The 26,762-nt window shown below is 35.9% G+C and overlaps 1 protein-coding gene across 12 annotated transcripts in view; it reads right to left on the bottom strand.

Annotated features, from left to right (window-relative positions):
• DLG2 (discs large MAGUK scaffold protein 2) overlaps positions 1-26,762 on the bottom strand; it is a gene marked incomplete at its 3' end in the record, with an annotated part of 2,041,616 nt that overhangs the window by 1,349,140 nt on the left and 665,714 nt on the right. For 2 of the 12 annotated variants that reach the window (XM_082682857.1, XM_082682858.1), the window contains exon 1: positions 4,983-5,282. The exons of 8 other annotated variants lie outside the window; for them this stretch is intronic. In XM_082682857.1, the coding sequence (XP_082538983.1) occupies positions 4,983-5,024 (42 nt within the window). In that variant the 5' untranslated portion in view covers positions 5,025-5,282. Of the gene's footprint in view, positions 1-4,982; positions 5,283-26,762 lie in introns of those variants that run through there. 2 more of the 12 variants (XM_082682859.1, XM_082682861.1) reach the window with 2 other exon arrangements.

Here is a 26,762-nt window from a genome sequence, read left to right as displayed (position 1 = left end):
TACCCAAACATAATAAAAATTACCTAGCAATGTAAGATATTAATGGCAAAGTGATGGCATAAGGCAATATAAGATTTATTGCCATGAATGATGTAAAAATTGAACTCATTTTGATTCTTAAATCTAAGAAGAGATAAAGTAAGGGAGTTATGTGGCTGTACCAGCCTCTTGTAAGATAGATACCCTGTTCTACTTCTTAAAGGAAGAACAGAATTTAGACAAGCATGACCCTATATAGAAGTGATTCCCATTGCGGGAAACAATTTTAGCAAATGCTCAGGGCAGAAAAGGGTGCAGTGTTTAGAAAAGAATGACTTCATTGAGTAAACCTAGTAGAAATAAGCATGATGAATGTCTGAATTGTAGAGTGGTTAGGCATCCAATAAATTGTTTTAGTTTGAATTATTGATTCCCTCCAACTTAGCTATATGACCTGGCTGTGCAGATCTGTGAGAGTGACTGAAAGCAAGTGTTTGTGATTGCCAAATCCAGTATTTAATGCCAAAAGCCTATATGACTTTAAAGTCTACGGTTTTCTTTTTTTCCTTTCTCTCAAAAGAAAAAAAAAAAAAAAACCTTAAAAAGCATTAAGATAAATTAATCTGGGGAAAAGCTGAGGAATAAAGAGAAATCTGGTATTCAGTTAATGCAATCGTCGAACAAATATTTATTCAGCATGTACTATGTACTTGGCATTGTTCCTGATGCTGATAATACAGAGACCTGAACAAAACAAACTGAAATCGTTGTTTCTGTGGAGTTTACAAGCTCATATGTGCATGTATAGTAGTCACTATCACCATAGTGATAGTGGTGAGAGAAGGATATTATATCTGAATGGTTCTCATTAATTACAAATTTCTTTTAATTGGGCTCAATTCCTGGAATTTCTTGACATATTTTTACTTAAAGAAAGTTTGAAGTCTTACCCCTATCCAGTGGCCTCAACTTTATCAGTTATGAATTAAATTTATTGAGTATTTATTATATTCTGAGACTCTTTTACAGTACTTACAACCCTTGGCTTATATAATTCTTCTTATTATTATATTATTATTATTGAACTTCAGGTAGATCAAAAATTTTTTGTACAAAAAATGTTTCTATGCAATCAGTGGGAAAGATTGACCCAGACATAGTTCTTTTGGAATCCCAAATCCTTTAAAATCATTTTGATACACTCTTTTTCTGAAAAGTTCTTATATTTACTATTAAGGAATTTCAAAAATAGAAGAGAATTCTTGAATCTATGAGGTAGGTGGCAGGATATAGTAGAATGAGAAGGAAAGCAGTAAACTGGGTCAAGGGGTCTAAGCCCTACATTAGGCCTGCTTCTGATACCCTGTGGAAAAGAGGTACTGGCCATTTCCTTTCTCTATCTTAACTTTCTATCTGTGAAATGGATCTAATATTTGCCATTCATATTCATATTTCGGAGACTGTGGGTTTGTGAGTATATATGTATGTTTACAGCAGCAGGATAAAAAGGGGAAATAATGAGATGAGGAACATAAAGCTACTTAGAAAGGCACAAGGTATCACCTGGAGGTAAGTTATTATCAATATCATTACTTTCAAAAATAGAGCCATTTTTAAGGACAAGATGATATGTACATCTGGTACAACAAATTTCTTATATATTTTCTTATCAAAGAGGTACATTTTGTACAACATAAACAATTTGAGATGATGAGCTATTATACATCTTTATAATGATCCCATTGCTCCTTTTTCCTTGAGCTGTCTCAGATTAAGTTGTTCCAATCATATTCTTTAAAAATTTAAAAGATAAAGTTAAGCACATAGGATATGAATGTTTATTGAACTCAAACTTAAAGCTAACAACAACAACAACAACAAATCCACAGAATGTAAATCATACCCTTTGTTTAGAAGTTTTCATTTCTTTTCCTTCATTAGAAAGCTCTCCTTCCAGACATGGGTGGCAAAAGAACACAACTTCTAAGGAATTAGACTGTGATGATCACTCAGTCCACTCTCACAGCACTGGCTTTAGCTCCCATTTATTTGTTTTGCCCTATTAATTCACTGTTCAGCCTTGCAAGACCCCATGCCCCATCCACTGCAAACTATTTGCAGCTCTCCAAAGTATTTTACTTCTCAGTACTATGTTTTTGCCATTCCTTCTACCTGGCGTGACTTCCTCGCTCTAGGCTGCTTGGCAAAACTCCATTAGCTCTTTCAAGATTCAACTCAAAGGTGACTTCATAGTGAAACCTTTCTTGATCAGCCCATGTAAAATTGGTCAGTGTTCTGTTTTGTTTTGTTCCTACAATGTCCCACATAGACTTCCATTACTAGTCCTGTAATATTTCAAACTACTTGCTTGTTTGTATGTCTGTGGCCTTTCCAAGATTGGAAACTTCTTGAAAGCAAGGACTGTTTTCTATCAATCTTAGTTTCCCAGACTCTAGCCCAGTGCATAAATCACAGTTGTCTTTCAAAATTTTTTGATAGATGAATGAATGAATGGTGACCCATGAGTCACATTCTGAGAATTCTTAATTGTATGTGTGTGTATAGTGGGTGTACTATAGATACATACACAGTCCATACATACTAGAAATAGAGACATACATACACAGTGTATACCCACAGCACAGGATTAATGACCGTGTTACATAAAAACACATATGAAATATAATGTTCCACTTTCAAAAAATTCTTTTGACTATACTATATTATAAATGTCCAGTTAGCAAAACAATCATAGTAAAACAAAAGATTGTGACATTTAAGACTAATTTTGTGCAGAAAAAAAATAAATAAGAGGTGTTTATATTTATTAAATCTTAACCACCTTAAAGTTTTGGGTCACTGTAACACCAATCATGTTATATCATGGAAATATAAGAAGCTATACACTATGAAAGGGACTTTACCAGAACCAAGCAAGTAAGTAATTCAAGGCACAATAGAAATAAAATCAAATACTTTAAAAGGTAATATGAAATAAAACAAAAATTAAAGATAAAATTATCAGATAAGACTTCATTGTACCAACTTGATGGAATATCAGACCACAAGTGAAATGTAAACTCATTCGCAAAACCTTGTTATGTCAGAAGGAAAAGATAACCCTAAAAGAAAATGATGAAAGAAGGTGCACGAACTAATTATTGGAAGGACTTAAGCATATGTAAAGTTTACGTTCAACAACTCAAAGCAAGGTTTTATGTGTTGTATGTGGCAACATGCATGTTCTGAGCTTCTACTGAAGCTTTTGTATCTCAGTACAGACTAGCCAAAGTACTAAGAATTTATTATCTGAAAGTCATCTGAATTAAGATACTATTTGTAAAACTCTTTCATTCCTTTGCTTATGAGTTTAAGTGAGAAAAAAATTACAGCACAACCCGTAAAGACCACACTGATAGTAGTCAAGAGTTTAAAAAAAAAAAAAAAAAAAAAAAAGATGGATTTCCCAAAACCCATATTAAAGGAACTTTGGACTCAGGTTTTCCTGCACTTCTGGAATATGGCAATGGACTATCAAATCAAATGTTATCTCTTAATCTAAAATATGTATGAAGATTTCTCCGGGGGTGGGGAACCACTTTTCTCCTTCAAAAAAGATGAGAAAAAGATGAGGAGGGAAAACATTTACAATTCATTGAGCTTACAAAACAGTGCATGCCATACCCCATAATAGGAATAGGAGTTGATGATGGAGAAATCCAAGCTGACATTAGAGCAAATTCTAGGTTTTTAAATATCTCTTTCCATCTCTTTTACTATATCCATCATATGTATGGGAAAAAATTGATTGCTGAAGTTAATCTTAAAAGTAGTAAAAAGTAAATTCTGCAGAACTCTGCAAAATCACCCACAGAATGTTGCCAGACTATAGTTGTAAAAGAATTGGTCACCAAAACACAAATACTACCTGTTTGAAATTCAAATAGAAAACAAAAAGGCTTACAAAAGAGTGAGCAACAGGGAGCTCTTTGATAAAACTTGTAAACACAGAAAACAAAACTTTCGTGCCCAGACACATTAAAATACTGCCCCAGTGAAAAGGGGGAAACAATTTACATTGACATTTTTTTTAAAGATTCTTTGTTTTAGGTATTAAGACTTAACTGCCCTTATTTATTTATTTATTTTCCCTGAAAGGCAATCAACTTTCCTTTTGGGCTTCCTTCAATAAGATATACAAGTTCACAAAGCTAACAGAGGATGTAATTCACTTAAATTATGCAACAGGACTTCCACAGCTGGCCTGTCTGTCTGGCTCAGTGCTGAATGAACAGTGTCAGAAAACCTCTCCAACAATAATGCCGTCCTTCCTGACAAGGGGTAAATCTCCGAAACTTAGGCTCAACTTTGGAGGCTCATTAGCTACCGCAAGTGAATGTCAGCGGGGTGACAACACTGGGGCAGGGGCGCCCACGCAGCCCCAGCAACCAGCCCACCCAGAGACAAGGATCCATACGATCAGTACCACCAACTTCCAATGATAACAATTTGTTTATATGAACAGGATGGTCAGATATCCCACAGATCATATTCTAATGCCATAATAGCCACTAAATTTAATCCCCAGCGCTTACTCAATTAAGCTGCACGAGCACAGGCAGCTCACAGCACTTTTTCAGAGAAAGACTTTAATCTTAATTTAAATCATGCTGTATAATAGCTTTTTTTAACCTTCTCTGATTTCTTGGTTCTGGCCTACCTAAATAATTGTCATCTTTTCATCCCCCAACTCCACCCCCCAAGTGTGAGCGTGAACCTGAATTACAAATAGTTAAACCTGAAGGTCACTTCCCAGCAGCGTTCCAACATGCTCCCCCAGCGAGGCTGCTCGGCAACAATAAAACAAAGCCCTTGCAACCACCTGTAATAATCTGCCTGCTCAGCCAGCAATCCGAAAAGTCCTGAAGCTACACAAGGTAGACATTTTCTGCAGCTGGTTTAACATGTATATTGTGCCCAGTTGCCGGCTCGCCTCCTCTTACCTTCACGTTAGTCCGGAGTGCACAGTAACATGCAAAGAACATTGCAGTAAATAAGGAGCATATGGACCGGTATTCAGCTTCTCAGCACAGCGCAAGCCCCACACACACGATCCTGGGCATGTGCTACTAAGGAGCATCCGTTCCCTCTGTCAGTTTGAAAATGCATTGATCTCTGTTTTCTCTGACTACAAAACGACATGTCTTGAAGGCACTGAGTGAGAGCTCAAAATCTCTTCATTGGCTATATATAGCATTGTGCCCAGTAATTTCAATTAGCTGAGAATTCAGCATCTGAAAGTTAAGACTTCAGTTGCTTTTCCTTCTAGCATTTTAAATCACTGGGTTTAAAAAAAAAAAAAAAAAAAACGGGAGGGGGGAATGAGCTCACTCAGGAAGGAGGGGGGGGAAAGGTGAAGAATGAAATTTAACCAATGAGTTACTTATATTTCTGGAGAGCCCCGGTATTATCCTATTAGATACTTTACAATGGGACTGCACCGGGCAGACTCTAAATGAAGAGGAAACCCCTTTCCCTTTGGAGGTTTAATATGGGCTCTGCACTAGATTCCAGGCTATTCTGATGCAGCACCCTGTTTGGCAAATCCTACAAATCACTGCAAACACATCTCAGTCTGCTTTTTCCTGTGGAACAGGACCAAGACCAAAGGATCCCTGTCTCCTCAAGTCCCCTAAAATGTAAGCGGGGTTCCCCTAGGGTGATCTGTGGATACATGCCTGAGAAATACCACCTTCTCTTACTTCCGTGTCCTGTAATATCTGTTACATCTTCCAGGGATGGATAAAGTTGCCAGGTTTGCTAACAAAACACTGCATCTGTTTTTTTCCCCCCAAATTAAGCTTTATTGGTAAATTATAATCAATAATAGAGGATGGGATTGAAATGAAGATAGAAGATTCCAGGGGATAACATAACGGTAGATTCAGTAGCTACTGCTGCTGAATGTAACATGTTCAGCTGGCTCTGTAAGGATAAGAGCAAGAGAGAAAAATAAAAGCTTCTGCCCCCATGAATCCATAAGGGGGAAAAAAAAACAACTTAATTCAAGAACATCGTCAGATCCTACTGTCTGTTGTCATTCCAGTCAGGCACCCGATGCTGCAAATTAACTCAATTTTTACTGAGCCAAAAGGACAAAGTCCAATTTAAGGTTCGAAACTCTTATTTCCAGCCTAATTCTCAGCTAGAATTCTGAAGCTATCTGGCGAAATGCAAGCAGAAAGGAACAGTTCTCACTGCAGCAAAAATAGTGGGAGGAAAGAGTGGTTATGTCTTTGCCACGACGTTCCCCCATCAGCTTACAGCAACAGGGAAGATCAGCATAACTCACTAGAAAAAGCTGCAGTGACTTTTAGGATTTTTCTTTAACATGTTTTGCATAAGGCCCCTCCCCTCCGGAGCCCGCAGTGGTGCTGAGGCACCGTCAGAGGCACTGGGCATTTCTCCTGGGCGATGAGGTGAGGCAGCTTCAGGAGCAGCAAGGTATTTAAGCAAGAGAAATTAAAGGAAGAAGCAAATCAGGATTTTCTATTTCTCTCTTAATGACAAGCATTCAGAAAGTGTCGTCAGTTCTGACTAAATAGCTATTTTGGGCTGTCATTGTTTGTGCCTTTTTTTAGGAAGGAAAAAAGGCGATCTTGTCTTAAGCTGGAGATTCTCTAGCATCGTAAGAGAAGGCAGCTCCTTAATTTGATTCCCAGTTCTGTCTGTCATATGAGCCTAAGTAATTACAAATTGTGAGCACTTGCAACACAACCAGGGACTTCCAGGACATCCAAACAACAACATGGAGGGCCAACTCTCATCATTCCACAACTTTTATAATGGCTTTAAGTGCAAAACCAAACATTTCAGTTCATAACACTTTCCTCTCCTGAGGTCACAGCAGGTCACATTTCCTGCAGCACTTCCTGATAAACAAACCCAAACATAGCAACTTAATGCTACAGAAAACACAAATTTTAAAATGCATTTCTCCCTGGGGGGTTCAGAAAATTTTTAAAAACCATTTTTTCAATTTGTCAATAAGTTATGCTAGTTTATGTTTTTGTTTTTGTTTTTGTTTTTTTCATTAGGGTTCGTGGTTGGGGGAAGCAACTTTGTAGCTTTTTTTTTTTTTTTTAATTATTATCTTAGTAGACCCTAGGGTATTTGGATGGCCCAGGAGAGATAGAAAAGAGCTAGGAAATGTTACAAATCTCAAAACAGTTCATAGGGAAGGATTAAGTAAAAATGAAGTTACAGGTGAAAAAGCACATGGAGATTTATTTCCCTGCCAAGGCATTCAGGGAGGCTTCTGAAAGAATTTCAGATACAGGGTGCCTGGGTGGCTCGGGGTTAAATAAAGCCTCTGCCTTAGGCTCACGTCATGATCCCAGGGGGAGATTTCTTCCCACCCCCACCCCCAACCCTGCCTGCCTTTCTGCTTACTTGTGATCTCTGTCTGTCAAATAACACATAAAAACTTAAAAAAAAAGAAAGAAAGAAAGAAAGAAAATGTATGTACATTCTAAAGAAAGGCTCTTAGACTTGCAGATCTGCTTAAAACTCCCACCTACGCTTACCCATCCCACAGCATCCCAGTATGGAATGGACCTGGGCCATACCCGTAGATTTACTGCTTAGATTTCCTAACCGTACTAGGATAGCGGACTTATTTTTCTCATTTTACAGATACAAGGAAAGCACTAACTACAATGACAACGTCCTACTGAAAAGTGTTTCCTGTTTTTAGGCAGAGCTCAACAGGACAATGTACCTCTGAAAGAGTAACATTCGCTTTTGCAGAAGGAAACAATAACTGGCTATATATTTATGAGATGGCACAGTAAATTTAGGCTCCAATCCTCATGAGCCAGGAGTCCTCGAAAATTCCTTCCACATCGGGTCCTCTCTTTTACCATTTATAAAACCGCAATGTCTAAAATGGGGATCATACTTAATTCATAGCATCACTGAGAAGATTCAAGATGAATCCCATCATCAGAATAGTCTGGATAGATCAAAATTTAAGTATAAAAATTGAAGTAATAAACATATTAGAAGAAAACAGATTTAGTTTTGGCTTTATATAATAGCAGAGTAATCTGAAGCCTTGTAAGAAAAATAAACAACTGTGACTATATAAAAATATAAAAATTCTGCTTGGCTAAATTGTAACAATGGCAAAAGGCAAAAGGGGAAAACAATGCAATATATTCAGTGGAATATTTCCTTAAGATACAAAACACGTTCATAAGTCACTAAGAAAAAAATATGAACATGAATGAAAAAAATAAGTAAAGAACATAAAGTGGTAATTCACAAAAAGACCATACAACACATTTAAAATGCTTTACCTCCTTCATACTTAAGGAAAAGCATAAAAATTAGAAAAGATTATTAAAGTTGATATATCAAGTACTAATGGTTAAAACTTTGGGAAAGGTATTTAATCTATCAAATATTTTAAAAGACACATTCTCTTTGATGTATTGATTCAACTTCAACTCTCAGGAATTAATCCCAGATAGATATAGATATATATAGAAAGAGATACACACACACACACACACACACACACACACACACATATGCAGATATATTATAAATACCCATTAATGCAAAACTTACTGTAAGATTACCATTTATCTATACCATGGAATACTGTACAATTATTAGAAAAATATAAGGTACATATACATATTCTTATATCAAAAGATATATTTTTTTAAAGATTTTATTTATTTATTTGACAGAGAGAGATCACAGGTAGGAAGAGAGGCAGGCAGAGAGAGAGGAGGAAGCAGGCTCCCTGCTGAGCAGAGAGCCCGATGTGGGACTTGATCCCAGGACCCTGAGATCATGACCTGAGCTGAAGGCAGCGGCTTAACCCACTGAGCCACCCAGGTGCCCCTATCAAAAGATATTAAAGTTACAGTGTTACACATAAAAGCAAGGTTGTTGAAGAGTTCGTATATTATGAGCCCATAGTTATATGTGTATTTATATGTAATTGTGGCAGAGGGGTGTGTGTGTATCTGTGCACACATGTGTATAAAATTTTGGCAGTGTTGATCATTGGGAATTGAGAAGAGGCTTAGGAAAGGAAATCAGATATTACCTTTAATTTTTTCCTTTTATATCTTCTAAATACTACAGTGGCCTCACCCACAATGAACTATTAATCCAATATCCTCTCTCGGTAAATGAGAGAAATAAAGATACAGGAAGGGACCTGTGAGGGGATCTGCCTTTTATAGCAAAAATGAGCACTGGTTAGAGATGATCATGACACAAGGGATAGAAATGTACCGATTCTTAAGTGATGTTAGCTCCTGAGTACCTGATGCAGCGTGACATTGTCCTAGAAGGCATATAATTCTAGAGTGTAATATATTGTTCTTAAAGCATGGCCTTTAACACAAGCCAGCCACTTTATTTCTTAAATTAAAAAGTGGGCTATCAAGTAAACTTGATTTTAGCAAATTTTTACCGTAAGCACTGAATTTAGAACCTGACACCTACATATAGTCCGTATCTCTTTCTCTCTCTCTTTCTTTACAATGAACACTGCTGTAGCTCGAATGTTTATGTTCCCCCAAAATCCCTATGTTGAAAACTAATCCCCAATGTAATGGTATTTGGAGGTGAGGCCTTTGGGAGATAGTTAGGTCCTCAGGAATGTGATTAGTGCCCTTACAAAAGAAGGCCCAGACAGCTCCCTTGCCCCTTCCACCATATGAGGACACAATAAAAAGGTAGATATCTATGACCAGAAAGTCAACACTCACCAGATCAGTGGGCGCCCTGATCTTGAACCTCCAGCCTCCAGAACTGTGAGAAATAAACTTCTATTGTTTATAAGCCAGTCAGTTTACAGTATTTTGTTATAGCAGCCCAAATGGACTAAGACAAGCATGCAACACTTTTTGATTATAACCTAGTTTCTGTAATTTTTTTAATATTAAAGCAATTTGCAATTAAAAATTGTTAATAATAATGACAGCAACAATGTCTGTTAATATGGACAAATAATTCATATATCTGGACAAAATTCTCAATTATAAAATGAGGTTGTACTATCTAATTCTTTCTTAAAGGCAGAATAACTTTGGTAGGTTTGCTTGGTTTTATTTTATTTAATTAGGACAGATAAGATGTGGTTAAATGTTAAGGATCCACTAGATTGTATTCCAGACCAATTAAATCAGAATATCTGGAGATGGAATCAAGGCATCAGAATTTTATAAAGATCCTCAGGTGATTATAATGTGCAGCTAGGATACAGAATTACTTATAGCAGGGTCAACTGCTGATTCTATAAAGAGCCAGATAGGGAATATTTTATACATGCAAGCCGTACAATCATTGTTGTAACTACTAATTCTATTACAACTACTCAACTTTGATGTTGTAGTGAGAGAACAGCCATAGACATTATATAGTGTGTTCCAATAAAACTTCATTAATAAACATTAAAACCTGAATTTCATATAATGCTCACATGGTAGAAACATTGTTCTTCTTTTGACACCTTTCAAATATTTAAACATGTGAAAACATTTTTTAGCTTGTATTTTGCGTTTCCTTACTCTGGAATCTCAAGCAGTGGTTCTCAAAGTGTAGTTCTTCAGTTAACAGCATTAGCATAAGCTGGGAATTTGTTAGAAAACAAAATTTCAGGTCATACGCCAGACCTACCAAACAGAGCTCAAGAATCTCTGTAAGCAAGAACCCCATGTGATTGTCATGTAAGTTAAGGTTTGAAAACTGCTGCTTTAAAGCAAAAGAAGAAACTGAGAGCTAAGTTTCTCACAAAAGCAGGAAGACATAGACTCCAGAGTATAGACAGAAAAATTAGCCTTAGAGAAGAAATAATACAGATAATAAAGAGAAAATGACTGCAGGTGCATGTGAGATCACTCTAGAGTGGAGGCTCAAGCCCGAGATAGAGGCCAGTTGAGCCAGGGGCCATCCAACTAACACTTTAGAATTTAATCCTTTTCCTCTTAGAAACTCTAAAAGCTCTTAGACTTCGGAGTAAAAAACCAAACCAAAACAAACAAAAAAACCACAACAGCTTGGCTTTAAATTCCTTTTCTGCCACTTACCAGTAGCATGACCTTGGGCAAGTTACATAACCTCTCTCTGAGACAGAGTATTCCTCTGTAAAATAAATAAACCTACTTCACAGGGACACTGTAATGACTGAAATAAATAAGGTGTGCAAACGGCTTGACCTAGTACCTGGTAGGCAGTAAATGTAAGTGGCACTTTTTAGTGTTAAGAAGGCTGAAATGACGGGAAAGAAGAAATATAAAAAGATGTTATCGTTACTCTTGACTAACTTCTAACTATCTAGAAGATACCGTGTAGGAGTTTGTAAACCTTGGACTTTCCTAGGATTTCAATCAGCCCTGAAGGGGAGTCTCTGGAAATCTGGATATCTCATTATAACCTCTGAACTGATTTCATAACATTGGAATTCTTTATATCTTCCTTGTCATTTTTCTGAGATAATACTTAAAATTTTAATTTAAAAATTACAAAGCATGTCAGAACTTTTCAAGATTTTCCACCAAAGTATCCCCCAAAGCAGAAAGGAATGAATTTATTACTCTTGAAGGACAGGAACAAAATGGAATTCCTTAATGTCTCATTTGTTATCTTTAAAATTCACATAAATGATAAATTCAAGTTGACAATATCTCTGTATTTGTTATAAAGTAATGTTTTATATTACTTACTGACCATTAGATTTAATAAGCTAAGAAGACTGTGTGCTGCTTATCCCATGGCTTTAAGTACCTTCTGGCATATGTACTACTTGTGTATGCTTAGAGGTATCCTTGCTTCGGTTCACAAAGTAGAAATAGTAGAAGTAGAAACATTTAATTCCTGGTCTTCACACCAGCCTTGAAGGTATTGTCATCATCCCTTTGTATCCAGTGAGAATACAAGGAATTCCACCCCCCATATTTTCTTCTAGGTGTTTTTATAATTTCAGATCTTATATTTAAGTATGTAATGTATTTTGAGTTGATTTTTATGTATGCTGTGAAATAAGGGTTCAAGTTCATTCTTTTTCATGTGGATATTCAGTTTGCCCAATACTATTTATTGAACAGACTATCCTTTCTCGATTGTGTTCTTGGTGCCTTTGTCAAGGATCAGTTGACCATATATGCAAGAGTTTATTTCTGGGCCCCTCTGTTATGTTCCATTGGTCTGTTTCTGGTTTTTATCCCAGTACGATACTGTTCTGATTTTTAGAGCTTTGTAATAGTATTTGAAATCAAGAACTGTGATGCCTTTAGCTTGGTTCTTTTTGCTCAAGATTGCTTTGGCTATTCAGGGTCTTTTGTGGTGCCAAGTGAATATTAGAATTGTTTTGTTTCTATTTCTATAAAAGATGTCATTGGAATTTTGATTCATATTAATTGAATCAGTACATCCTTTTAAATGGTATGAACATTTTAACAATATAAATTCTTCCAATCCATGAACATGGAATATCTTTCCACTTACTTGTGTCTTCTTCAATTTCTTTCACTAATGTTTGTAACTTTCAGTGTACAGATCTTTCACTTCCTTGGTTAAATTTATTAACAAGTATTTTATTGTTTTTGATGCAATTGTAAATAGGTGTTTTTTAAATTTCTTTTTCAGGTATTTTTGTTAGTGTGTAGAAATGCTGCTGATTCCTGTATATTGATTTTGTATCCTGCAATTTCACTGAATTCATTGATTAGATTTAACAGTTTCTTGGTAAGTCTTTAGGATTATCTCTATATAAGATCAATTCATCTGCAAAGAAAGGCAATTTTAACTTCCTTTCTAAATAGATGTGTTTGTTTATTTTCTTGCCTAGTTGTATATGCTAGGACTTCCAGTAGTGTGTTGATTAGAAGTGGTCAGAATGGGCATGCTTGTCTTATACCTGATCTTTGAGAAAAAGATTTCAGTTTTTCACCACTGAGTATGATGTCAGCTTGTCATTTTTGGCCTTTATTATGTTGAGTCACACTCCTTCTATACCTAATTAGTTGGGAGTTTTTACCATGAAAGAATGTTGAAATTTGTCAAATGCTTTTTCTGCATCTATTAGAATAATTATATATATATTTTGTGTATATATACATATATTTATATTTATATTTATATATTTAAATATATATACTTATATATATTTATGTATATACACAGAGATAAATATAGATATATAGAGAGAATAATTTTATATATATATAAAATTGAAGTATAATTAACATACCATGTTATATTTGTTTCAGGTGTATGATATAATGATATAATGATTCAACAATTCTGTCATTACTAAGTGCTCATCCTAGTAAGTACACTCTTAATCTCTTTTATCTATTTCACTCATTCCTCTTCCCAATATTAATTTTTCCAATCCATGAACATTGGTTATCCCTCCATTCATTTGTTTCAACTTTCATTCATTTAGTGTGGTGTATCACATCTTGATTTGTGCACACTAAACTATCCTTGCATCTCCAGGATAAGTCCCACTTGATCATGGTGTATGACCTTTTAAGAAACTGTTGAATTCCATTTGTTAGCATTTTGTGACTTTTTGCATCTGTGTTCATCAGGGATACTGACATATAACTTTCTTTTCTTGTAGTCTCCTTGTCTGGCTTAGGTGTCAGTGTAATACTAACATAAAATGATTTTGGAAGTGTTCTTTCCTCTTCAATTTTCTGAAAGAGTTGAGAAAAATTGATATAATTCTTCTTTAATGACAACATTTGGTAGGATTCCCCAGTGGTATCATCTGTTTCCAGACTTTTCTTTGTTGGAATATTTCTGATTACTGATTCAATTTCCTTAACTTGTTCGTTGGTCTGTTCAGATTTTCTGTTTCTGCATGATTTAGTCTTAGTAGGTTGTATGTTTCTAGAAATTTATCCGTTTTTTCTAGTTTATCAAACTTTTTTGTGTAATTGTTCAGAATAATCTCTTATGCTCATTTGTATTTCTATGGTAGTAATTGTAAAGTCTCTTGTTTCATTGCTGACTTTAAGTATTTGAGTCTTCTCTCTTTTTTCCTTACACTGTCTAGAGTTGTTTATTTTGTTTATCATTTCAAAAAAACAGCTCTTAGTTTTGTGATCTTTTCCCTTGTTTTTCAGTCTCTGTTTTATTTCTGCTCTCATCTTTATTTCCTTCCTCCTGGTAACTTTGGGCTTACTTTAGTTTTCTTTTTCTAGTTTGTTAAGGTGCAAAGTTAGGTTATTTATTTGAGATCCATCTTTTCTCTTACTGTAAACATTTATTGCTGCAAACATCTCTCCTGAAACTTCATTTGTTGAATCTCATAGTTTTTGGTATGTTGTATTTCCATGTTTCTATCTTCATTTGTTTCACAATACACATTTTTTTTTCTTTTGATTCATTGTTAGACCTTTTGTTTGTTTTGGAGTGTGTTGTATAATTTCCACATATTTGTGAATTCTCCAGTTTCCTACCTGTTATTGATTTCCAGTTTCATACCGCTATGTTTGGAAAATATTTTTGATATGGTTTCAATCTTCTTAAATTTCTTAAGACTTGTTTTGTGGCCTAATATAAGATCTGTCCTGGAGAATAGTCTATGTGTGCTAGAGAAAAATGTATATTGTGCTGCTGTTGGATAAAATTTTCTGTATATATCTTTTAGGTACATTTTGTCTAAAGTATAATTCAAGGCCATTTTCCTTATTGATTTTATGACTAGATGATCAATTCATTGTTGAATGAGGGGTAATGAAGTCCACTACTATTGCATTGCTGCTCATTTTCCTTTTCAGATCTGTTAATATTGACTTACATACTTATGTACCCCAATGTTGGGTGCATACATATTTATAATTGTTATATCCTCTGATGAATTGATCCCTTTATTATTATATAATAATGCTCTTTGTCCTTTATTTTTTTAAAGATTTATTTAATAAAATCTTTAGAAAAAAATGTTTTAAAGGGGCAACTGAGTGGCTCAGTCATTAAGCATCTGCCTTCAGCTCAGGTCATGATCCCAGGGTCCAGGGATTGAGCCCTATATCAGAATCCCTGCCTTCTCCCTCTCCCTCTGCCTGCTTCCTCTGCTTGTGGTCTCTCTCTGTCAAATAAATAAATAAAATCCTTAAAAAAGAAAATAAAAAAAATTAAAGACTTTATTTATTTTTTTGACAGAGAGAGGGTAAGAATACAAGCAGAGGGAGCAGCAGGGAGAGGGAGAAGTAGGCTCCCAATGAGCAGAGTGCCCGACATGGGGCTCGATCCTGGGTCCCTGGGACCATGACTTGAGCCAAAGGCAGACACTTAACCAACTGAACAACCCAGGTGCCCTTTTTATTTATCATTTTTAACTTTAGGTCTATTTTGTCTGATAGAAGTATAGCTACTTCTGTTTTCTTTAGGTTTCCATTTGCATGGGATATCTTTATCCATTTTTATTCACATTGAGCCTATGTATGTAAAAGTGATGTAAGTCTATTATAGGCAGCATATACTTGAGTCTTTTCTTTCTGTTTAGTTCATTCAGCCACTCTGTATCTTTTAATTTTAGAATTTAATCCATTTACCTTTAAAGAAATTGTTAATAGGTAAGAACTTACTGTTGCTGTTTTGTTAGTTGTTTTCATAATCCTTCTTTTCCTTTCTTGCTGTTTTCCTTTGTGATTTGATTTTTCTGAAGTGGTATGCTTTGATTCTTTTTTCTTTATCTTTTGTGTATCTACTTTAAGATTTTGTCTTTAGGTTACCATGAAGCTTAATAAAACATCCTATAGTTAGAGTAGGCTATTATAAGCTGATTACAATTTAACTTTGCTTGCATACAAAAACTTTACCTGCTTACTGCACCGCCCCCCCAAGACATTACAATTTTTGACATGCAATTTACGTCTTTTTTTTATTATGCATCCATTAACAAATCGTTGTTGCTATAAATATTTTTAATACTTTGTCTCTTAGCTTTTATGCTATAGTTAAAAGTGATTAGCACATCCCCATTACAACATAGAGTCTCCTGAACTTGACTAAATACCTAAATACCTTTTGCCAGTGGTATTAAAATTTTTATATGATTTCATGGTGCTAATTATTGTCTTTTCATTTCAACGTAATGAACTCCCTTTAGCATTTCTTAAAAGGCTAGTCCAGTGGTAATGAACCACTAGGTTTTTTTTTGTTCTGTTTTGTTTTTGTTTTGTTTTGTTTTTAATTTAGGGAAGTCTTTATCTTTCCTTCATTTCTGAAGGACAGCTTCACTGGGTAAAGTATTCTTAGTTCTGAGGTATACTTTCACCACATTGATTTCACCATCCCAATCTCCCTAGCCATCAAGGTTTCTGCTGAGATATCTCCTGACAGCTTTATGGAGATTCTTTTGTATTAGTCAAGTCTCTTCTTTTGTTGCTTTCAAACTTCTCTCTTGGTCTTTGGTTATAATGTGTTTTGGTGAAGACCTCTTTGGGTTGAACCTTCTGGGGACATTAGAGCTTCATATACCTGGTTGTCCAAATCATGCCCCAGATCTGGGAAGTTTTCAGTCATTATATCTTGAAATAAACTTTTTTCCTTTTCCTTTTGCTCTCTTCTGCTATTCCTATAATATGTATATTGGTCTTCCTACAAATCCCGTAGGTCTTCTTCATACTTTTTTTATTCTTTTTCTCTTTTAGTTCCTCTAACTGCATAATTTCAAATGACATGTCCTCAAATTTATAGATTCTTTCTTCTGCTTGTTCATGTTTGTTGTTGATGTTTCAGCTCCAGAATATATTAGCTCCTTTGTAAGATGATTTATCTTTGTTGAGCTCATTTTATTCATATGTTGGTTTCCCAGTTTTGTTGAGTTGTCTATCTGTGTTCTCTTATTGCTCACTGAGTTTCCTTAAAATAATTATCTTGAATTATTTTTCCAGTAACTAAAAGATATCCATTTCTTTGGAGTCAGTGACTGTAAAATTGTCATTTCCTCTAGTGATGTCATGTTTCTTTCTTCCTTTCTTTATTTTTAATATTTCTTGTGGCCTTGCGTTGATGTCAGAGCATTTAATGAAAAAGTCATCTGCTCGCAATTTCACAGACTGGCTTTGGTGCAGAAAGAACTTCATCTATAGCTGAGTGTGATGGCAGCAGCCAAATGGTGTGTGGCAGTTCTGTCTCCAGAGAAGGTTCATCTCTATGAACCTGTAGTCTCTATCATTGAAAATTATAGGGGTCCTCAGTAGCCAAAGCCGTAGGTGTCTGAAGTGGTGGTGAATGTTATTGGGATCTTCAATGATGATGGCTGCCAGGGCCCTCCTAACTTATTTTTCTTCCTTAGGGGATGCCATAACCAAGGGAATACCTACTTCTGGGCTCCAGGTCTAGCTCATGGGTACATTCACACTGGCAGTGGCACTGGTGTCACAGATATGAACACCTATGGAGTGACTGTGGAGTCAGGTTCTGGAGAGTGAGCATGTGTGCCACATTTATGTCTCTAGGGTCTGGTGTGTAGACACAACTGTTAAGGCAGTGATTGCAGTTTCTGTAGTTCAGGAATTTATGGATGGAGCCTATGTATGTAAAAGTGATGTGAGTCTATTATAGGCAGTGATTAGCACATCCCCATTACAACATAGAGTCTCCTGAACTTGACTAAATACCTAAATACCTTTTGCCAGTGGTATTAAAATTTTTATATGATTTCATCGTGCTAATTATTGTCTTTTCATTTCAACGTAATGAAATGACATCCATCCATCCATCCATCCATCCATCCATGGGGTGGATGTAGGGTCTGGAGTACAGGCACACATGGAGCAATAGCAACTCTGGGGTCAGGGGTGCAGGCAAGCCTGAGGTGGCAATGTCTGGTGTCTGAGGTGTAGGCATGTGGTGTGCTCATGAAGCCAGGGTGTGAAGCAGGGGTATGTATACAGTAGCTACAGCCCTGGGTTCTGGGGCATGTCCAGAGTTGGAAGAAAAAGCAGACCTGGTCCTTGATTGGAGCAAAAGTGGCTCTTTCTGTTTGTGCACCTATTCTCCATTATCCCATTGCATTGCTGCATTCCCCTGATTAGACTTGTGAGCCCTCCCAAGGCTATTTTCATTCTTGGATAGCTATCTAATTATTTTTGTATAGGGACAAAGGCTGGTATTTCCTACTTTGCCATCTTGCTGATGTCTCCCTCACAGAGATACTTCTGTTCTATGAGCAGCTTCCTCCCTATTTGCAAAAGTGTTTACAAACCTTCTTCACTCCCTTCAAACCTCGGATCTTCCTCCATTCCTGTTCCTCTAGGCGGTTGACTTTTTCTTCAACTCTACTGAGAAAATAAAAGCTACTGCACAGGAAATACTCAATTTTTGCATCAAAATAAACTGAAAATTAAAAGTAATGGCTGCCCTCACCCTCCTTTTTTCCTCCTGCTGAAAAGGGAGTGTCATCTTATCTACCTAAGGTCATTGCTTCCATGTGCATTCTGTACCCTAATCTTCCTACTCACTCTTTCAGGAGCGCTAGCAAATGTTCCTCTCTGCTCAGTTCTGTACCCCTCTCTCTACTTTCATATGCCAATTTAAATATGATCAAGCCTCTGTCATCTTAAAATATATAAAGGAAAAACTTCTCCCTATCATAATTCTATATGAACTACTGCCCTGTCTCCATCCTTCACACACAACCTGTTTAAGAAAGCCATCATTTCACGTTCTGTCCATTTTCTCATTTTGAACACCAACTCTGACTCAGTAAGTGGCTTATGCCTCATACTCCATAAAAATGAGCATCACAGACAATATATCATTATCTAATAATCACTTATATATCTCACTCTATCAGCCTTCTTAGCAGATTCCAAACACCTGAGCACTCCCCCTTCTTGAAATACTGACTCCTTGGCTTATATCCTCAGTTTGTCTTATCACTTCAACATTTCATTCCCTTTACTGGCTTTTCCTTTAGTCTCATGTTTTTATATGCCATATTTCCTCAAGCCTCAAATGTAGGCCCCTCTGTTTTTTCATTCCACACCTTTTCCTAGATTTTCTTTGTTCATTCCCATGACATTTATTACCACCCCATGACAATGACTTCCCAATCTTTCTCTAATGCACATCCCTTCCCTGAAAACCAGTTCCATTTATCAAATTGCTCATTGAGTGTTGAGTATGTTACTAGCACTTCACTTTCACTACAGTCACAAATAAACTTTGAATGTCTGTCTGAAACTTCATTGTCCTCCATTTTTTCCCTATTTTATTGAATAACACTCCTTACAATCCAGTTTCATGTCAGAAATTTAGCAATCATCTTTGACAATATCTTTTCTATACTTCCAATGGTGAGTCAATTATCAAGTCCAACTAATTCTCCTAAATATTTCTAGAATCTGGAGGTGCCAGGGTGGCTCAGTTGGTTAAGCATCCAACTCTTGATTTCAGCTTGGGTCATGATCTCAGGGTCCTGAGAGCAAGCCCTGCATCTGGCTCCATGCTGAGTGGAACTTGCTTGGGATCTTCTCTATCCCCTCTCTTTCTCTCTCTCTGTCTCTTTCAAATAAATAAATAAGTAAATAAATAAATATTTTAACAAATATTTCTAGAATCTGTATTATTTTCTCCATCTCCACAAAAACTACCTATAGTCTCCACAGAAGTTACTTTGGAAGCCTCCTAAATGTTTCCCTCCATCCAGTCTCAACTCCCTCTAATCTGCTCTTGACCAAGAACTCTGAAACTGATGTTTTCTAAACATGTATCTGAACCATACCACTCTGTCATTTACAAGCTTTGCTAGCTTCCCAGTGCTTTTTAAATACAGTCCAAAATAATTAACAGGATTTTCAAGATATGGTATGAAACTTGCTTGATTGAGAGCCAGCTCCCACTTCACATTTCATGCTCCAGTCACACTGAGGTTGTTTCAATTCCAAGAAAATACCATGCCCACCTTGTAACTGCTATTCCTGATGTCTAGACTAGTGGTTTTCAACGAGAGGAGATACTGTACCCCTGCCCCAAGACATTTGGTCCTTATAACTGGGGCGTGGGATGTTATTGATATGTAATGGGTAGAGATCAGCAATTCTGTGAAGTCTCCCACCATGTATAAGACAACTCCTCATGACAAAGAATTATCCAACCTAAATGTCAGTAATACTGAAATTGAGAAACCCTAGTCTGGAAGATTTGCCCTTTTACTCATACCCCATGTAACCTCCATGTCTAGATGAAATATACTTACCTATTTTTTCTCAGTTTAGAAGGCCTATATTCAGAGCAACTCCTCCCTGACTTTTGCCTATAGATTAGGTCCACCTGCTATATATGCCTATCACATTTTTTCTTTATTTTTGAAGCCTTATTGTAATTTAAAACTAGTTACTTCCTAATTGTATGTTTGCTTTCCTTGCCAGGTTTCTTGTTTATGAAGCTGGGAACTGTGTTTAACACAATACCCTTATCACCTAGCTAGCTATTCAAAGTATTTACTAAATGAGCAAATGAATGGGTGAATGAATAAAGTTATTATATAGATAAAAAGAATGCTAGGCTTACACCACTATGGAAGATCCTAGCTTTGCTGTTAATTAGACACATCCCTGAACAGGTCCCTTAACATTTCATTTGGCTTCATTTTCAAATATGTAAAATAAGAATAGTAATTCCTATGACAAAATTTTTATGAAGATTAAATATTTTGATGAATTCTTGAGTATTTTGCAGTAGTACTAGACTTTATAGATTAGAGCAGGAATTGACACAAATACATAGAAGTGAATATTATGAAACAAAAGCTTTAACTACATATCTTTTTATGTGAAGATTTCATTTACAGGTATTTATGAAAAAAATAATTAAGCAAAGATTTAGCTCTGTGTATTTTTATCATTAGTTAAATAAATCAATGGAAATAATAAAATTTAAAATTATAATGGAATATATCTCATAAGGAAAACATATATATGTTTAATATAAAAATTATTTGGAAAAATCATTATACAGATTTTCTATACATATGTTGTATACACACATACATACATCTATATATAAACACAAAAATATAATAAATAACAAAATAATAAAATAACAAAATACTGATACTAGTTAACTCAAAATTATGGAATTGAGGTAATTTAAATTCCTTTCTTTTGAATTTCTGAATTTCCTAATTTTCCTACACTGAGCAAGACTTTTAAGATTAAAAAAATTGAATGAGGAAGAACACTTGGCTTAGGTCTTCCTAGGGAGAGACTGTAAAACGTTGTTGTGTGATGAAGAAGACAAAATCCTTGCTTTTTAGAGGTTTTGAAATTAATTACAAAAATGAAATACCTATGTAGATAAATTAAGTAATGAAAAAAGTAAAAGCAAGATAGATGATGATCAGACATTTAAAGAGCACTTGCTACCACCCAGGCTTTCCATGCATTAATTCATGAAATCTGCAAGACAACCCCATTAGGTAGGTTTCAATGTATCCATTTAGTAAGTGAAGAAACAGAGGTTCCTAAGGGATTAAATAAATTACAAGGGATTAAATAAATTACAAGGTCATAGAGGCAAAAAAAAAAAAAAAGAAAGAAAGAAAGAAAAAGAAAAAAGATAAAGAAGGGAAAAGAAAACTCAAACTTTTGTCCACTACCTGCTACTTTCAAAACTTAATGTATTTTCCACTAGGTCCTTCCAAGAGATACACTGAATCAAGAGGTGTGTTTACTAGCAGTGAGTACATGGAGAAATTAACACTTCAGCTAGTTTTGGAGGATGACTAAGATTTCAATAACAAATGATGGAGGAGAAGGCATGAGGAAAGCCATTTCCTGCCAAAGGAACATCCTGAGCAAAAGTGAGAAGTAAATGGACAATTCATAGAATTTGTTTAGGGATTGGCAGGCAGACTGATTTGACTAGAATAGGTTGGAAGCAAGAAGTTTATTTAATCAATGAAGAGACTTGAAATTTATTTGGTAGAACTCAGAGAGCAACAGAAACAAAGGTGAGGTTAGAATACTAAAAAAAAAAAAAAAAAAAAAAAAAAAAGACATATTAGAAACATAAGATTAATTTTATGAGTACAATTAATGACTAATACAGATCACTCTGTGCTGCCTTTGTGTTCTTTGAAACAGAGAAACTGAGGGGTAGAAGGAAACCTGGAAAGCCTGGTAGAAATTCCTTCATTCTGTAGTTGAGAAAAATTTGGCTGGAGAGAAAAGTTTGGTTGTCCAATGTCATATAACTTTACTGTAACTCAGGTCTCCTGAGTCCAACTTCTGTGCTCTGTTTCAGGAGAAGGCAGCACCTGGCACTGTGTACTTCTCCTAAGAGCTGTATGAAATGTGTATTATAATCACTATTTATATCAAGAATTACTAAGGCTCAGAGAAATTAAGTAGCTTGTACAAAATTATAGACCAAAGCTTATCTTACTCAAGAACCCATGACCACTTTATGAATCGAAATATTGCCTTATTCTGCTATTGTGTCCACAGTATCTAGTACAAGATTCATAGATACCTGACATAAGTCAATCAGATACCAGCCAGTATTTATTATTCTTGATTAAAATCATATACACAAATTTTATGGACATAAAACATGAGGAGACTATAGCAGGGAAAATAATTTAGAAAGCCATAAATTATCCATTTCATTACATATCAATTTAAATATGACTTGCTTTTGCTAAGAGTTTTACCTTGATTACAGATAACTGGCTTCCACTAATAAATTAAAACTGTTTAGATTTTGAAACTCGTATTTCACACCAAGACACAAAATCACCTAATTCACAAATTCAGATATCTATGAGTACCATTTCTTTCCAGATTTACTTTAAAACTAGAGTATGACCAGAATTACTGGTCATACTTTAAAACTAGAATTACTGGTCATTACTTTAAAACTAGAGTATGACCAGAATTAACGTTTATAAATGTTAAGTTTTCTTCATCTGGCAAAATGAATATGAAAGAGTTCAAACCTGGCCATGTCTGCAGCTTCTACTTTCCTCTCAAACCTGCCAACCATTTTTCCTAATTTCGGGTAGGGGTGTCTAGGTGTGAGTACCATGGTCATTAGGGGTAATGCTTCATCTTACACAAGAAATTTGGCTGATGAACAGTTTATCTAAAATAGAAGCCTTTTGTGTGTCAGTTTTTGTATCTCTTCAAGTACCTGAAAGATAAAACTAAACAAATTCAAGGTGATTGTTGGATGGAAGGTTTATAGACAAACAGGCTAAATTTTCCTTTAAGTGTTCAAAGTAAGATAAATCAGAAAGACACAAAAGATATAAAACAATGCAATTGTTTACAAATAGTACTAATTTAATAAACACTTATTACATTAGAAATTATCTTAGGCAACTTGGATAAAGTGTCCTTAAAACTCATAAAACATAACATACTAAGTGAGCAATTCAAGGTGAGACACTGAATATACAAATGGACAATGGACAGACCACATAAAACAACAGACCTCTGATCCACAACCTCTGCATCAACCAGCCCAAAGTATCTAGGACTTGGTCAATGATTGCTGGCTTCACCAATTTTTGCTCCTGCCTCCAGCTTAGGATCAGATAAAGCCAAATGTTCTCCCTCCTCATGCAGGATGTCCAGCACCTCTAAATTCCCCATGCCAACAAGCTCTAGGTGGAGCAGATCTGAAGCCTTCTCTTTCTTCCACTATGAGGTGTTCTTACTCTACCGACTTTCGATTTCTGCCACACCCAAATGAGAGTGACAGACTCTCTTGCTATACAGCAAGTTCTGAATAAACATCCTCTGCTTATTCTCATTTGAGTACTCTTTATTCAGGTCCACAAGTATTTGCAGAAAGTAACAGTTACTTTTACAAAGGATGACCATTTGTCCCAACCTACCAGGTTTAGCACAGGGTTTTGTCCCCTTTGTCACAGTGTAATTAATAACATCCCCTTTTTATTCTCAAAAATGTCCTTTTTAAAAAGAGAAATCCGGGCGCCTGGGTGGCTCAGTGGGTTAAGCCGCTGCCTTCGGCTCAGGTCCTGGGATCGAGTCCCGCATCGGGCTCTCTGCTCAGCAGAGAGCCTTCTTCCTCCTCTCTCTCTCTGCCTGCCTCTCTGCCTACTTGTGATCTCTCTCTGTCAAATAAATAAATAAAATCTTAAAAAAAAAATAAAAATAAATAAAAAGAGAAATCCTATGGGCATCCTCAATTTAGGTTAATTGCTCATTAGACAAAGGGGTTAACAGGCAATCTGGTGCTAAGTAACTTGACTTAGAGCAATGGCAGGTGACAGTAAAAAGTGGATGAGCTATCAGATAACTAATTCAGTCTATTATCATAAAATCAAGTTAGGGGGAGAGGCGTATCCTACCTACTATATCTGGTTTTCTTTGATGGGACTTCCAGCTTTAGTAAACATGAGATGGGATTTTAAGAAGTGTCCTCCTTTCCCCTTGAAGCATTCCTACCACCCCTGCAGGATGATGCAGAGTTGCCATAGCAAATACTTCTCCCACGCTGCTAGACCTTCCTAACTTCCGTTCTGTTCTGTTTCCATTTTCCTCTCTCTTTCTCTGCTACGGAGTAAGTCACTCTAAGACGAGATTTCAGACTGTAACATTCTCTCCAGATTCTTTTCTTTGAAAGCAATTTGTTGCCTGCCTGCTTTTCTGCAACCTACTGTGCCTGTCCAGAGATGACCCTTGATGTCAGGATGTAGAAAAATGTGGCAGACAGGAGACATGACCAAAGAAAATAAGGGCGAGGCTGGAATGAGTCAATGGAAAGTAAGGATTCTTCAATTTGCTGATCTCAAGTGTTCTGTTATCCAGTGAAACAATGAAGTTTTGTAATCTACGTAGCCAACTTACATAAATACATGGCTTTTCCCTAAAGAGTAGCACTTCTTGGGCAGAGTGATGTAGGTTCAAGGGCTTCAAAGTCAGAAACACTTAAGCTTAAATCCATAAGGTCCATGAGAGTGGATACCATTTCTCTTCTGCCCAGCACTGTAAACCAGCATGGAATTTGGCAGGGACAAAACACGTGTTTGTTCTCTGAATGTCTGATGGACGTGGAATCTACCGGTTGTAAGTACTATGACTTTGGTACATTACATAATTTCTCTGAGCTCCAGTGCCTTCATGTAGAAAGTGAGAAGAATAAAGCTACTTTATAGGGTTGCTGTGCAATTTAAATTAAATAGGGTACGGAAAATACCTTGCAGATGCCTGGCCTATAGTATACATTGATAAATAGTCACTGCTATTGTTCTTGTCACTGTCACTCAATAGGTCATGTTTAGGGGGATCATAATGAATAGACCTTTTAGTAAATGCTTCCAACAATAAATTCTGATTATTTACATTTGGTTGCCTCTCGAATTAGACTACAACCTGCTTAACTGTCACTCACATTTATGAATTTTTTAAGTTTGGAGCATCTGCACTGTGCTAAGAATATTCTTGAGCTCTGCTAGATTTCATATTGCTTTTTCAATGTTCTAAAAATGCCTAATTATGAGAAGATTAATAAAAAAAATTTTTGGCTGTCTGTGGGTGTTGCCTGATTCTAAGCCCTCATCGGAGCAAATATGGCTATTTCGGTCTCATTACTAGAAAAGTAAAATAAGGATATTTTCAAAATAGATATAACACAGACCTCCTGTTCTTTCTAACATATACAGTGACAAAAATCGTGAATGACAAATAGACTTCCTGAAAGAGGGAGGCTAATTTCCTCTATTCATGCACATATGTATATACACTATAAATACCTATAAATCTGTATGCATTCATTAATGAAGGTTTATTGAGCACTTACTAAGTGCTTTTTGTGCCAGATACTATAGTAGGCATTGAGTATATAGAGTGAGCAAAACAGACATCCTCCTCTCTTTGTGGAGTCAATTTCTCTGTTTCTCACTTGCTCCCTGTGCACATACACACATCTCCTATGAGCCCATATGGTTATATGTGTGTGTGCATGTGTGTATAAAATATACATATAAATATGCTTCAGAAGCTAGGACTATAGGATATGAATTCTCAGGAGAGTTTGGGGCTCAAAGAAAAGGTGGGGCTTAGTAACTATGGGGCAATACCTCCTCGTGTGTTTAATTATTCACTTCAAATCTATTTTTCTCTTGCCTTGTTCCAAATAGTATTTATGGTAGACTCCTCCAGATGACAATGAGCTCTCCATTTCCCTTTGGGCAGGGGAGGCCTGAAGGGCAGTTAGGTCATGACTATGCTGGCTAGTCAGCTTATCTTTGCCAGAAGCACATCTGTATTAAACCTTGAATACACTATCAGGAAATAACTGACACTTTAAAAATGATGCTTCCATTTATACTGCAAGTCTCCATTGCCATGTAGAAGGTCTCAAGATATGCCAGAAACCATGCTGAGAGGTTTTGAAGCATTATCTCGAATCCTTACAACAACCTTATGTGGTAAGAATTATCTCTATTTTAAATACAAGAAATAAAGTTTGCATGATCTCAAACTCATTATACACAGCATTAAGAGACTGAGCCTCATAATTCAGAGTACATGTTTAAGTTCTGGATAATAGTACTTCATTGCATTTTTATACAGAGTAAATGAAATAGTAAACCCTTGGTATATGTTTGTAAGCAAGGTAGGTACTATTATTAAAATCAGAAGCATAAATAGAAATAAAATGCTTTGATTTGCTCATTATTATTCTTCCCTATTATAAATACTGACCAGTATTCAATTTCTAGTTAAGCATAGGTTCTCACATAGGTAAGTATGTCT

The sequence above is a fragment of the Mustela nivalis genome (assembly GCF_964662115.1).
Source record: "Mustela nivalis genome assembly, chromosome: 9".
NCBI lineage: Eukaryota > Metazoa > Chordata > Mammalia > Carnivora > Mustelidae > Mustela > Mustela nivalis.
This window is presented reverse-complemented; position numbering and strand designations above follow the sequence as displayed.